Below are 13,197 nucleotides of genomic sequence, written 5' to 3' on the forward strand. Positions count from 1 at the left end.
CAAATTGGTCCGACATTGCTGACAAGCAAGAGATCTACAGTGAATGGATTTTGCATTCATGTCCAAAGGCTTCTATCTCCCTTAACAGCAAAGTAACCCCATCTTCACCTTTCATGTGGCCTCAGAGAGATGTCAACAGAGTCAGATGTGCATGATGGCAGTTGTGTGAGTGTGTGTGTGTGTGTGTGTTTTTTCTCCTCTTCTTCGTCTGCACGCTCTCTCCTTCCTTTGTTCCACTGGTCTAATCCAGTATGTGTGGGCCGGTAAGTTTAATGGAAACAATTTATTAAGTCCGGCTTAAAATGCCATCTGCAGCTAAGCCTCCCAAAGCCGCTAAGCTCCTGGTTTCGCCCCGGAGCTTGCTGTGTTCACGCTTACTGTAATGCTCTGTTTAAAATGAGCACAACGGGTCAAAATTAATCAGGATTACAAGGGCACAAATCCACTTCAGAAATGGGTTTTCTACCAATCTTTCTTCTGCTATCCCAAGATGCCCCAGGTTTGTCTGGTGGACCGAACACCACACGGGGTTTATCCTCACACCACGGCAGGTAGCACCCAGCCAGGACAGCATGCCCTAAGAGAGTACAAGGGGCAGCTAAAGACGTTACATTGGCTATACGTACTGCTTTAAAACCCATAGATACAACATTCAACATAGTCACTGCAGATTCCAAAGTGTTCTTCTCAGATATTTCTAGCCACTAACAGCTAGGTGATAACTCCTCACCACTTCCATAGGCGCAGCATTGTGAAATGTCATAAGAAGGCCTACCAGTGAAGTGTTTATCTGTGCTCTGTGGAGGTGCCCCGTACATTCTCAGCAGCTACATTTAGCTTCTCATTCGCCTTCAAGCAAGTGACAAGAGTAAACTCTGACCTGAAATTCAATAAGAGTAGCTCTTAGTGGAGCACAAGTCTTCAGGGCGCTTTTACTTAAACATGCCATCCTCCAGGAAATCAATAATTTGCAGGAGGTTTAAGACAGGAAATAAACAAAAACCAATAACGGTTAGATAATGCTTGCCCTCTGCTGTTCCTTCCTACCTCATAACCACCAACACAGACAGACATTCAGCAGCACTTGTGCTAGCTCTTGGGTAAAAACATCCAAAGAGAAACGCACAGTGTGTGCTGTGTTATAACATATGCTATTAGCATGTGCTATTATGTGTACTGTTAGCTTGCATCAATAACAGGTTGTCAACAGACTAGCAATGCAGAAATGACGAAAAGTAAATATGAGAGAAAGAAGGCAAGGGTGTCTGGGTTTTGCCCAAAACCATGTTCTGTGTGCATAATTACAGCGTTCTGCCTCCGCTGATTACAATGTTGGTCTTTCCTCTCCTCTATTAACCCTGAACCGTTTCATTAACGTGACAGACTGTGGGTCTATGTGCAATTTTGACTTAACCTCAACTGGTTGTACCCGTAACTGCTCACTAAAATAAAGTTCAGAGAGGAGCACAACGCTGTAAAGCAAGGAAAGGGTAAAAGTAAAAGAAACAACACTCATTACCTAGAGAATTGTACAAGCCAAACATCATCACAGCATTATATATTTATGTATGCCATAATGTTTGTGTGTGTGTGTATCTGTCTGAGTGTTTCCCAGCCAACAGCTCGACAGGCCTGGTGATCAGAGGAAAGCGGGCTTTTCATTGGTCCCACAGGACCATGAGCGAGACCGGTAATGGGACACATACGCTGCATTCTAAACCAGAGGAAAACAGCCTGTGGGCTGCTCTGTATTACACACACATTATACACACACAGAAAAACCATTCTAGGCCAAAAACAAACACTGTCCCAGAATCCATTACAGCTCAAAACAACAACATTGGAATGGGAGATGAGAGACGGCTGGTGGCAGCTCTGCAATTGTAGCATGATAACTTCTTCCTCATCGTCACCAAATCACTTCATCAAACTACTGATTTCTCTGCCGGCTCACCCTTTCTAACCCCTTATTCTAATCTGGTGCTCTTCTTCTACATTACCCAAACAGGATCTGGTTGATCTGTGTGACAATCATGAGAGACTCTGATTGGATTGTCTGGATGTAATTCCAGGGTCTTAATCCAACCCTGTGTGCACATTAGCAAAACTCACGAGGCCTTCCTTTGCCAGCTGACATGGAAGGGTTGTTTAAATGTTTTATAAAAGACAACAGCTGTGTATGTACCTGTACAAGCAGTTCTCCACAGCAGAGCATGTTTATGTGCAGCCATGTTCTGTACAGGCATGCAGGGAAAATAAGTCAACACCCTGACAGCTGACAACAGTAGCAGTCCAGCAGCCTGGTGGAGAATAGATAGACTCGGACGCAGTCTAGTTGTTTTCTAAATCACACAAGTCTGGAAGTCATTGTCATTGTGAACGCTAGTTTCACGAGGCTGACACTGGTCACAGGTCATCTACATCACACAGCCAGCAGGCCTGGTTTCTCTCCTCCATGTCAGCCACACTTTTCCACTCAGCAGTCAAAGCTACTGTGCTAAACCAAGCAACACCTTCTTATGTTGTTGAGAGGGAATCTAGCTTTCACAGCACATGTTCTGATGGGGAGGTGAATAAAACAGAGGTCAGCAAAACCTCCAATTTGTCATGATCAAAAGGCAAGCAACCGATGGTATAAACAGAGATCAGTTATTTGGGAGACAGGTGGAACTGTAGATTTATAATGATGCTACAAATCTTGACATCATTCCTTGAATTCAGAGGAGCGGTGGTACAAAACGATTAAGAAGTTACAAAAATAAAACAAACCCAGTACAAAGCCCTCATTACATGGGCCGCAAGACCCCTTTCCCTGTTATACTTATGCATAATCTATATATACAGCTAGTACTGGACAAATAAATGATAAGCAGAGTAAAATATGTCTATGTAATATACCTGATTACATAACACAATGGTGTTCATTATGGTGACATTTTTAACAGTCCAGCTAAAGGCAAGCTCATCTATTTGTTCAGTCTGTCCTGCAGACCTACAACACAAACCCTCCTAAAATGGCCATATTTTACACTGTTCAGCACTTCCACCTCCTTCTCTCTCTGCTGGTGTTAATGGCCCTGCTTCCTGGTTTCTGCCCTGGGGGGACGTGGTCTGCATGCTGCTATGTGTCACTGGGAGGCTGATTGCACCTCTCCTTCCTTCATCCACAGCTTGACACCTTTCTCCCTGCTCTGACCTGGCAGGCATCGTTGAATTTAGTGAATATAGAGGTGCAGCTGACATTGTATGCCTACATAGTATCTGTAAAATGCCAAATACACCAACACATACATGTGGTTGTATAAACATGGACAAATAAATCCACAAAATCACGTAAAACCATCATAGAAACATAACATAGAAACATAGAAACGCACAGGCCTTGTGATCTACATATGTGTGTATGTGAACGCACACACACAGAGTTGGTGTTGTCTGGGGGGCTGACAAAGCTCTTTCTCTCTCTTTTCCTTTGGCATCCATTATGGCCCAGGCCTGCTGTCAGAGAGCTTGTATTGCCTGAGGGGAAGTTCCCATTTGTGGGAGCATGTGGCAGGGAGGCTCTTAATCCCCTCTAATGAACCAATATGTAGGAGGGCTAAGCCTTTAGCGGGGTCGTCCAAGAAACGCCACTCCGCACCCCGGCAAAAATGTATGCATATGTAGTCACCAGACCTTGTTTATGTCTGCTGACATTTGAATCTGAATGGGAGCTGCAGGATTAGAGCGGGGAGATTTGGACTCATTCGTAAAATCCAGTTGTTGTTATGTGTATGAATCAGGCAGAGGAGTAAAGACTGGAGGGGGAATGGAAAAAACAGCGGGCTCTTACCTTTGGGTGTGGTGGGGGAAAAGAGCTTCTCCGATCCTACATCAGACACCTGGAAAAAGAAGAACAGGCAGAGCTTTAGTGGTTTTGTCTGATGAGCAGAATCAGTGGGAAACATCAGTCAATCCTATTTTAAAAAGACTGAATCACATAATTGAGATATTCATCAAAACATATCTAAAAAGGATGTGGTCTCAAGTGCTTGGAGGGAAAGCCTAGCTGCTACACACAACATTATACAGTCAATCGACAGACTCCCATCAGCCAACGAAGAGAGCTCCCTCTGTACCTGATGGTCCCTGACTGGCTTTTTCCTGTTGAGGTAACATTAGGTGGCACTGTTGGGCCACCTGAAAACCCTCAAAAGAAATGATGTCAAAGACAGAGGAAGTCAGAAAGGTGGCTATGCAGCATCGGGGCACAAAGGCTGCTGCATACATGCAGCCGCTCAAAAATTACATTTCGTTCTGCAATATATTTGAATATATATCATGAATGCTCTACTCTAAAAGCAATATACTTATTTCACAAATTTGATATCAACACAATATCAGCCCAGACTGGAAGTAAACTGTCAATAAAATGAACGGTTACTGGGTCAAAAACAATTGTTAGTGTTGCTACTGACTTAACTGACAGTGAACTGGTGGACTACAGTCAAACGGAGAGCGAGTCAAATACTTGAGGGAGAAAGGCATCTGACTATGAAGTGATAGTGGAGACTTGTAGACTAAACACTGCAAGGTATTTTCCTCTCTGCTTTAGATGGATATGTAGATTCTGGCAAGCACCACCTAAATCAAAACACACCATACATTTTTACATTTCTACTGGCCAGACAGGAAATTTTAAAAAACTATGACCGAAAAGCAGTAAATCCACACAAGTCCTGACATTGTGCAAAATACCGTAGCAAAAAGTCTGTGCGCTCTGAAGATAATATTAACAATGAAAATCCTCCTCTGCTTGTAATGTCAGCCCATATAGGGGCTTTGTTTAAAAGCCACGATTTCCCTTTGCTTTAGCTCCTCTCATCTGGGTTCTGCAGACTTGTAAAAAGCTGCAAGAGCTGAACATATGTTCCACCCAAAGGGCCCGAGTGTCCTTAACTGCCATGCTTGTATTTTATGCGGCACAAAGGGAGCATATGTAAAGAATGAACAGTGAATCAGAGTGAGTGCAAGAGAGACAGAGACAGAAAGAGAAAGCAAATGATTTTGTAAACACAGATGGCTGTCCTTGGCATCCCTGTTAGTTCTTCACAAGTGTTTTGAGGACATCCTCTTCTTTCCAAGACCTCCCAATTTCTCCTTCACTGCCACTGTGTTGCTGTTCGCCACCGTGTTTGTCTGTCTGTGCTTGATGTCTCGTCTCAGCGCTAACCACAACAGCACGCAGCATTAAGCTGTGTGAAGAAAGCAACAATTTGCTCTCTTCACACGGCAGCCATATAAAATGCAGGTAGGAAACCTTAACCGAAGACAACAAAGCGGATATAAACAGCTGCTAAACGTCTACTAAAAATATCAGTTCTGTTGATAATTATGGAGAGATATTAGCCTAAGTCAAATTATACCTCTACTACAATCCAAGGATAGTCAATAATGGAGACAGATAATATTAAAAAGCCACTTGCTTTTATAAAATTAATATTTGAATCATGCAAACATTATGCTAGATTAGATTTGCTAACAGTGTAATTTTCAGTCGTGACTTTTAGCTTCTGCTAGAACAGCTGTGACCACATTAGTTATGATATTATTAAACTACAGTATTTAGAGAAAGACTAGCCAACCAGTGTATTTAAGGTAGTTCACTTACTTAATGCACATGTAGGAAGGATATGACATCTATTCAGTTTTGTCTCAATAAAAGGAACGTTCAAAGAAGAGCAGACACTCGACACAGAGATGTTTCCTGTTTCCTCTTACACTAGAGCAGGCGAAAGACTATAGAGGAAAGACATAGTGTTGAGCATTGCCCTCTTTCAGTCTCCCAGAACCAGGGCGCCAAGCTACAACACAAGCTCTTTGTTAGCTTTGGACGACATTAAACGCTCCAGTACCAAGCCTCAGCACTGTAGCAGCACAACCTCAGCCTTGAATCACAGCCCCGGAGGCCCTGGAAGAAAAATATGGGCTCAGAATGAAATGAAGCTTGTCAAATGGACACGGGAGCTGGCTCAGGGACTCGCTTAGTGTGGCACAGGGTCACAAAAGCAAAAAAAAGACAGGGTAGGTCATGCCATAACTCATTATAACAGTTAAAACAATTGTTATGACCAGAGTGGTTATACGGAGAGCAAGGCAGACATAACATGTTCCTGTGAAAGAGAACCGAAAAAGCTGTGTTTACTATGTGCCAAGACGACCTAGATCTGCTTATCCCTATTCCGACCATTTTGAGTGTGCCGTTAGCTGTTTTATATTCCAGACGTATTCCAAGCAACATCAACAACCACTATTTAGGTTTAAATGCTGTGTTTTGCACCTGCCAAGTCTGCATGAGTCAGTCGTATAATCCACAATTACAAGGCCGGCTTACAAAAGCACTTCTTAAAAAGGCATGTCAAAGCAGAGCCTTGATTTGGCTTGCTGTTGTTTTTGTAGAACTTTCTGGGTTTTGCTGGTCAAGTTGACATTTTTTCACGGGGCTGTGCTGCTGGCAGTTGGAGCTGCCTGCGGTTGTGGTGTACAGAGGTCATGTATAACAAATTCTTCACACTCTCTTTGTTGAGGCAACCCTGGCTGCCATTAAAAACAGACAGGGAAAGACCAGACAGAGGGGAAATATATATAGAGAGAATGAGACAGACAAAAAAAGAGGAGCAAAGGCCAGGTTTTCCAAAGGAAACAGGGAAATTTAACCATTTAAAAAAAATAATGGGGGAAATTCAAGCCACATTGCCTGGGAGCCAAAAGCCCTTGGAGCGGGCCGCAGGAAGCCTGACCTTTGTGGGGGCCGTCTGCTATTTGAGCCTGGGGCTTCAGGGGCCTGGCCTCCTCTCTGGAGGGCCGTCAGCAGGCCTCAGCTTTCCTTCCCTATTCTATTCATTAGCCATGCTTTATGATTCAGCTTCCTCTGAGCCACACAAGAGCTCCCTGAGGAAAGAGACTGCTGGAGAGAGGGAGAAAAAAGGAGTGAGACTGAGGGAGGGGGAAAAAAGCAAGAAGGAGGTCATAGGGCCCAGCCGGGGCCCAGCTCTCAGCAGCTGTGAAATCCTCCCGTTTCCTCAGCAGGCGCAAAAGGAAAGAGGGGAGAAAGAAAGAGAGGGAGGCCAAGGAGGGAGCTGGGCCAGTAAACCCACCATCAGAGTGCTAACTCCCTAAAGAGCCACAAGCAGAACCATAATTCCCAGATTTAGGGAATGCCAAATTACAAATTACACTGCTGTTTGTTTTAAAAAGTCCCCCAACTTCCCTGAACACCAGTGACTTATTGGCTGCATAAATCTCCAGATAATAACAGAGACACAGAGGGAGAGCAGAGAGGCAAAACCCCTCGCCAGCAATAAGTGAGACATTTACAGCGAGGCAGAATGCATTTGCTGTCACAGCAAAGAGGCGAGGGGAAAAAAAAAAAATCTTTGCAAATTTTCCATGTCCACATCGCTTTTACTTAACAACACTGCAAGCTAATTAATTTAGAAAATCTGAGACAAGCCTAATTGCATTTTTTAAGTGTTAAAATGCTCCCACGCTTAATTTTTGCACAATGGGCCGACTGAGTAAGACGACGCAGGCGGCAAGGGAGGGCGGTGTAATCAACTGAATGACCTTCAGGCATAAATTTATGAAAGGCATTGATCAGTTAAGGCTGTGATTTCACCGAGACAGGAAGGTCAGCAATTACCCAGATTCAATTAACCTCATTTAGTAAAGACTGCTGAGAGACCAATTTCTCTCCCCGCAACCCCCACCTACAAAACCCCCTGCTTTATATCAAACGATCCCCAGGCCGTCCATCTACCTTTGATGTGAGGGTTCCTATTGCATGCCCTGCATTCCTTGGAGCTGAGCAAATTATCTCCAAACAGGAAGAAATCTTGCAGCCAGGGGTTATATAAACCCAGACTAAATAAAACCAAATTCCTAATACAGTCCACCCCATACCAATCCCAGCAAGGAAGGTAAAGCCCTTCCCCTCCCTGGTAGAGATATAATTTTTACACAGACTGGCAGTGCTATCACAACAGCTGTGGCGTGAAAACAAAGAAACCCGTTAGTAGGCTTTGTTGTGGGCTCCTGCCTGCAAAGACTATAATTACAATTTAGTTCTGAGTCATTTGGCACATTCTATGTTCTTGACAGACTGTTGTAGGACAACTGGTAAGGCTAATCTTCACAGTAATATACCATAAACCAGATATGAGCCAACAAGTTTTCAAAATGACATTTCTCTCAGTTGAAAAGGACACTCTTGTAAAATGATTGGAAGCTCAATCAATACCAATTTAACAGGCAGTATAAATGCTTATCAGCTGTACAAAACTATACATACAGATGAAAATCAACTTAACATGCATCATTGCAGCTATGGCTAGAAGCATGTTGTTCTGTTGTGTAATGATGGGTAATAGAGCATAGGAAACAAACAGCACACTGCTGTGCATGCTTCCCTGACAGCTAAATGAGCGGGTCAAATGTCTTGGTGTAGGCAAAGACTCTTGATGGTCCTGTAGAGGAGTAAACAGTTACTCAGCGCTGTATTGATGTGACATGACATGGCACTAAAAGACATATCAGGTAGAATGAAAGAAAGAGAAGAAAGAGAGAAAAAAGAGAAGAAGAGAAGCAGGCAAGGGGGCATATATACTGCCATGGACGATAAGGCTCTCAATTACCCTGGTCGGACCTGTCTGTCCATGGATCCACATTCACCAAACCTCCCACCTTTACACACTCACTCACTCACACACACACACACACACACACACACACACACACACAGTGTTAATTTGCTTCCCTGCTTGGTGTTTCATCACTGTCAGCTTCCTCCTTCACTGCCCTCTCTTCCGATTTTCCATTTACTGTCACCTAAAGTCCTGTGTTCCATCTCTTTTAGGGTTGTATCGCTGTTCTGATATATTTTTAAAGCAAAAATCAGGTTTTGGACATTTACTCTCATTTATCTTTACTGTGATAAGGATGATGCTGTTTATTTCAGTACACTTTTACTGTAAAATTTAGCAGTACTACTTTACCGTGTATTTGTATTTGTAGGATTCTAACGTGATATTCTGATTGGAGTATGTTTGTTTTATTTGATTGTTTTCCATGTATAAAAAGACAGCTTTTACATCACACACCGATCTTGAACACTGACAAAAAGAAGCTTATCAGTACTGATATGGTAAAAAGACATTTCAGCCAAACACGCAAGGACCTGATTTTCTCTGTTCATGTGGGAGTAGCTCAGAGCTTTAATAAACACTTCTATCAGCACCCACTCAGGGCCCTCAACTACTGTCACCCTTTAACCCCAGACATCCACTAATGCTACTTTAGCAATAAATGCCACATTAGACATGCACAGTAAGCCTACAGCTCCCAGGCTGCAATGGGAGACACCAAATTACTTATCTCTCCTGCATTTGTCCTCGCCACCGTTCCAGAAACTTAATGACCTCCCGAGCGGTCGTTTATTATAAGCCACAACAGTGCTATGCATTCCCAGAGCAGGGAACAGCTACCATCTACCATACTTCCAATTCCCACCCACCACTACCGCCGCTGCCGCCTGCTTGTCAGAACAGGTGTGGGCCAGCAAGACTGCAAACCCCCAGTGAGCATGATGGGATATACAGCATGAACGGAAAAGAGAGAAGAAACCTCCCACGCAACTGTCAACCAGCAGATACTCGTCTCAACCGAAGCATCATTAAGATGATAATGAATTCCATAGTGGCCGTGTAGAATGGAGTGGTCTCCCCTTGCACACACAAACCTCTTTATACTTAGCCCCGAGTGCCATTTTCATAGCCACCTATTACGCATGTGTGTGTGTACAACAGTGGGCCAGGGCTGACAACTCCTGCTCCTTCTCCCCTAGCAACAGACACAGGAAAATGAATGCCGAGAGAGGAGCAGGGGGGCTTGAGCTTTGTGTAAAATATTACCCTTCGTCTAACTTACCGCACCCCACACCACCCCTGCTCCCATGCCTCCCTCCCTCCCTCCCTCCCTCCCTCCCGCGGCTGTGCAGCAGTTGCTAGCCCTTATCACGGCTGCCTGTCAGTTTAGTATACAAATTAGCAGTCTATCAGGGGAATGCAGGGGCCTGTTTCATCAGTAGGGAGAAGGGCAGAGGCACGCACTGCACTAAAGCCTCTCGCCGCTGCAGACAGAGAGGGTCACAAATCAGTGCCGCAGCAGGCCCACAGCCAGCACTAACCAGATAAGGAGAAATGAAGGAAAAAGGACAAGGCATATTTCACCAGAGAGGATCCAGACCTGCTCAAACTCCCTGCAAGGGCCCTGGATGAAGGATGGAGGTGTGCTGGTAGGGGGGGGGGGGGTTATAAGGATGGAGGATGTTACAAATCACAATCTCAACCACACAGATTACAGAGTAACAAAGAGTATATGAGAAACAGGTATTGAATTAAAAAAAAAGAAGAAAGAAATCCCTTTTATAAAATGTCAATGACAGAGACAGAGGAAGTGCTTTCAGTTGATTATCAACTAAAATTTGCAGGAAATTAGGGCGAGCGCATTCCCACTTTCTCTTGTGAAGTGAACCTGTGCATGTTAATACCAGCAGAGACAAAACGGCTGCGAAGGGCTCTCATTAAGTGGCATAATGCAATGAGGCACAGTCTAAATTGCAGCAATAAAAGCCGACAGACAAATCATCTCGACCATCGCAATCCATTTAACTCAATTAATGCAACACCAGATCTGAGCTCAGTGGCTTAAAAGCATGCGTGGCTCTCCTCCTTTTTCAGGCTTAGGGGAATAGGCAGAGGGGGGCACTGCGAGAGGGAGTTAGTAGTATCTCTTTAGGGTGAGATAAGGGTCAGTGTGGACATTGCACTTTGATTAAGTCCTGCTTGAGACCACGAAAATAGGGAAAGAGAGAGAAAAAAAAGAAATGAAGGCAACGGGAGACACAGAAAAACATAAGCAGAAGATAGCAGTAGGTCTGCTCGGCACAGCACAGCCAACTGTGGAAAGGGCGTAGCCTCTTTTCCTTTTTAATGTCAAAATGTGTGCCAGCAGTGATAAGAGCCGCAGGTAATCTCCCGGTGGAATCAGGGGGCTGTTCGTCATTACTCCCTGGCCCTGATAGAGATCAGAGCACTGGTGGCTTCTCCTGGCTCTCCAGGCTTCTCGGCAGTCGAGATGGCAGATAGCCCTTTAAGACACGGCTCACTGCTCCCCGATTGGCTGGTCAACAGCCACAACCAAATCCCAGCTCCCTTGGGGCCGCTGTGAGGAGGTATGATAGGACGGGTCACGGAAACTCACTGTCCCCGTATCCACATCATCCACTTGTTGTAAAGCCTTTACCCCATTGTCAGTGTGGGTGGTGGAAAGTATAAAAGCTTTTCTGGATGTTATTGTCTGAGAGGCAGGATAACAGACAGGCGGATTATTTCAAAAAAAGCGTTCTCCAGAGCTCTCACAATGCGGCACCGTTGTTGCTGTGGAGAGGATCCTGGAGGAGATAATAATAATATTCCTAGTCAGAGCCTTTGCTGCAGTAGAGCTGCCTTCTAACAGAGAGATACACATCATTCTGACTGGCCCGCTGTGACATAATCGCCCTGCGGAGAGCTGCAGGCAAGCTTGGTAGGCAAACCACCTCTCACTGCAGCTTGTTAAGAGAAAGGTGGCTTTAAGCACCGCTCAATAGAAACTTCTATTGAACTTGTTTTTTTTCTCACTCCATCTGAACAATGTCTTGGTGAGTCATAGCCCACCTCAGGCTACACAAGTTACATTCTTCCTTTCTTCCTCTCTCTTAAGATTGTACTGTGCTTTTGACTTGGATGAATTTGCTAAGAGGGGAAAAAACAAACTCGGCTGGATCTTAAATAATGCAGCGATAAAAAAGATGTGACCCTTTCCCTTGCCTCAACCCACACACAGATGAATTTCTTCTGCAGTGAAAGACAGCACACAAAGAGAAGAAAAAGGCAGAGCTGGCACAACATGGAAATGTGTGGTAGGCATTGGTTTGCTCCTCTGGGCACGGACACCTTTAATGAGAGGAAAAAATGTGCAGCAAGAAGCAGATCTCACCCGTACTATGCCAGTGATTTTGTGTAATATGAATCACCTCCTCTCTAACACAAATAAATATTGTGCTAATGCCAGTGGGAGTTTAAGGCTGACTCTGGGCTAGGAAAACTATGGAGGAACCAAGGTTCCTCACACCAGCTTCAATAACCAGTCATTCTGCATCCTATAGCCTCCTAAACTCTACACCATGCACACACTAGATGCCTGTGACCCCTGACCTTTCGACTTGGCTCTCTGCTGAGCTCACAGTTTATCAGTGCGATTGAGGGTGTGAAGTTGTTGATGCTGGTCTAGTAACAGCATCTCTCCTAAACTACAACAGCAGCTGAAATGAATCAAAGGGAATTTAGGAATTCATCTCGGCATCCTGCTCATATGTCAACCGCGAGCATGAAAGTTGGCCGGGCACTCAGGATCAATACAGCCACTTGTCCTGTGGAGGAATGAAGGGGGAGTTGTGGAGAGCAGGAGGTGCAAGTGGAGGAGTGGAAAACTGGAAATGGGGCAGGGTAGACTGGCACCCGTTGCTAGATGTCCCATCAGTCTGACACCACCATTCCCTTGCACTTAAAGGCACACTATCCACCCTGCTAGCACAAACAAACATGGTATGCACTATATAAAGTAGTCTCAGACCTCCAAAGCCATCAGGTCATGTTGGAAAGGGATGTGGCACGTTAAGTGGAATTTACTTTTGATGCAGACATCAGGCTTCAGGTTTCTGGCAGCTGTAACCCAAGCTTCTCCCTGAGGCCTCACTGCAGGGTTGGACAGGACACCCAGTGCCCAAGCAGTCACCTTAAGAAATACCTTCACTTCTCAGTTTCCCTTATAAAGGTAGGGTGGTGGTTGTAGGGGGTCACTGTTTCCAATATAAGGCATTTTTTTACAATGGCCAGAATTTCATTTGATTAAAAACACAGAGAGGTGAGACTGCTAGGAAGAAAAAAGGACATGGTTTGTGTCTGGTATTTGCTACTTGCTGCATAGAAACTGCTGTTGAGGAGCTTGGTGCTATTAATGGAGTATGTTGTGTTCTGAGGTTACAGAGGAAATTTAATATAGAACGCAGACCCCAGCAGCCCATGGTATGCCCACTACTTTGTCACAGCAATGCATCCT

At 44.6% G+C, this 13,197-nt stretch overlaps 1 protein-coding gene across 11 annotated transcripts in view; it reads right to left on the bottom strand.

Annotated features, from left to right (window-relative positions):
- The window catches only part of fbrsl1 (fibrosin-like 1), a 292,064-nt gene that overhangs the window by 32,272 nt on the left and 246,595 nt on the right, over window positions 1-13,197 (bottom strand). For all 11 annotated transcript variants that reach the window (XM_044365123.1, XM_044365157.1, XM_044365192.1 and 8 more), the window contains one exon: window positions 3,833-3,881. In XM_044365123.1, coding sequence (XP_044221058.1) covers window positions 3,833-3,881 — 49 coding nt within the window. The remainder of the gene's footprint in view (window positions 1-3,832; window positions 3,882-13,197) is intronic.

This window comes from Thunnus albacares, chromosome 2 (genome assembly GCF_914725855.1).
Source record: "Thunnus albacares chromosome 2, fThuAlb1.1, whole genome shotgun sequence".
NCBI lineage: Eukaryota > Metazoa > Chordata > Actinopteri > Scombriformes > Scombridae > Thunnus > Thunnus albacares.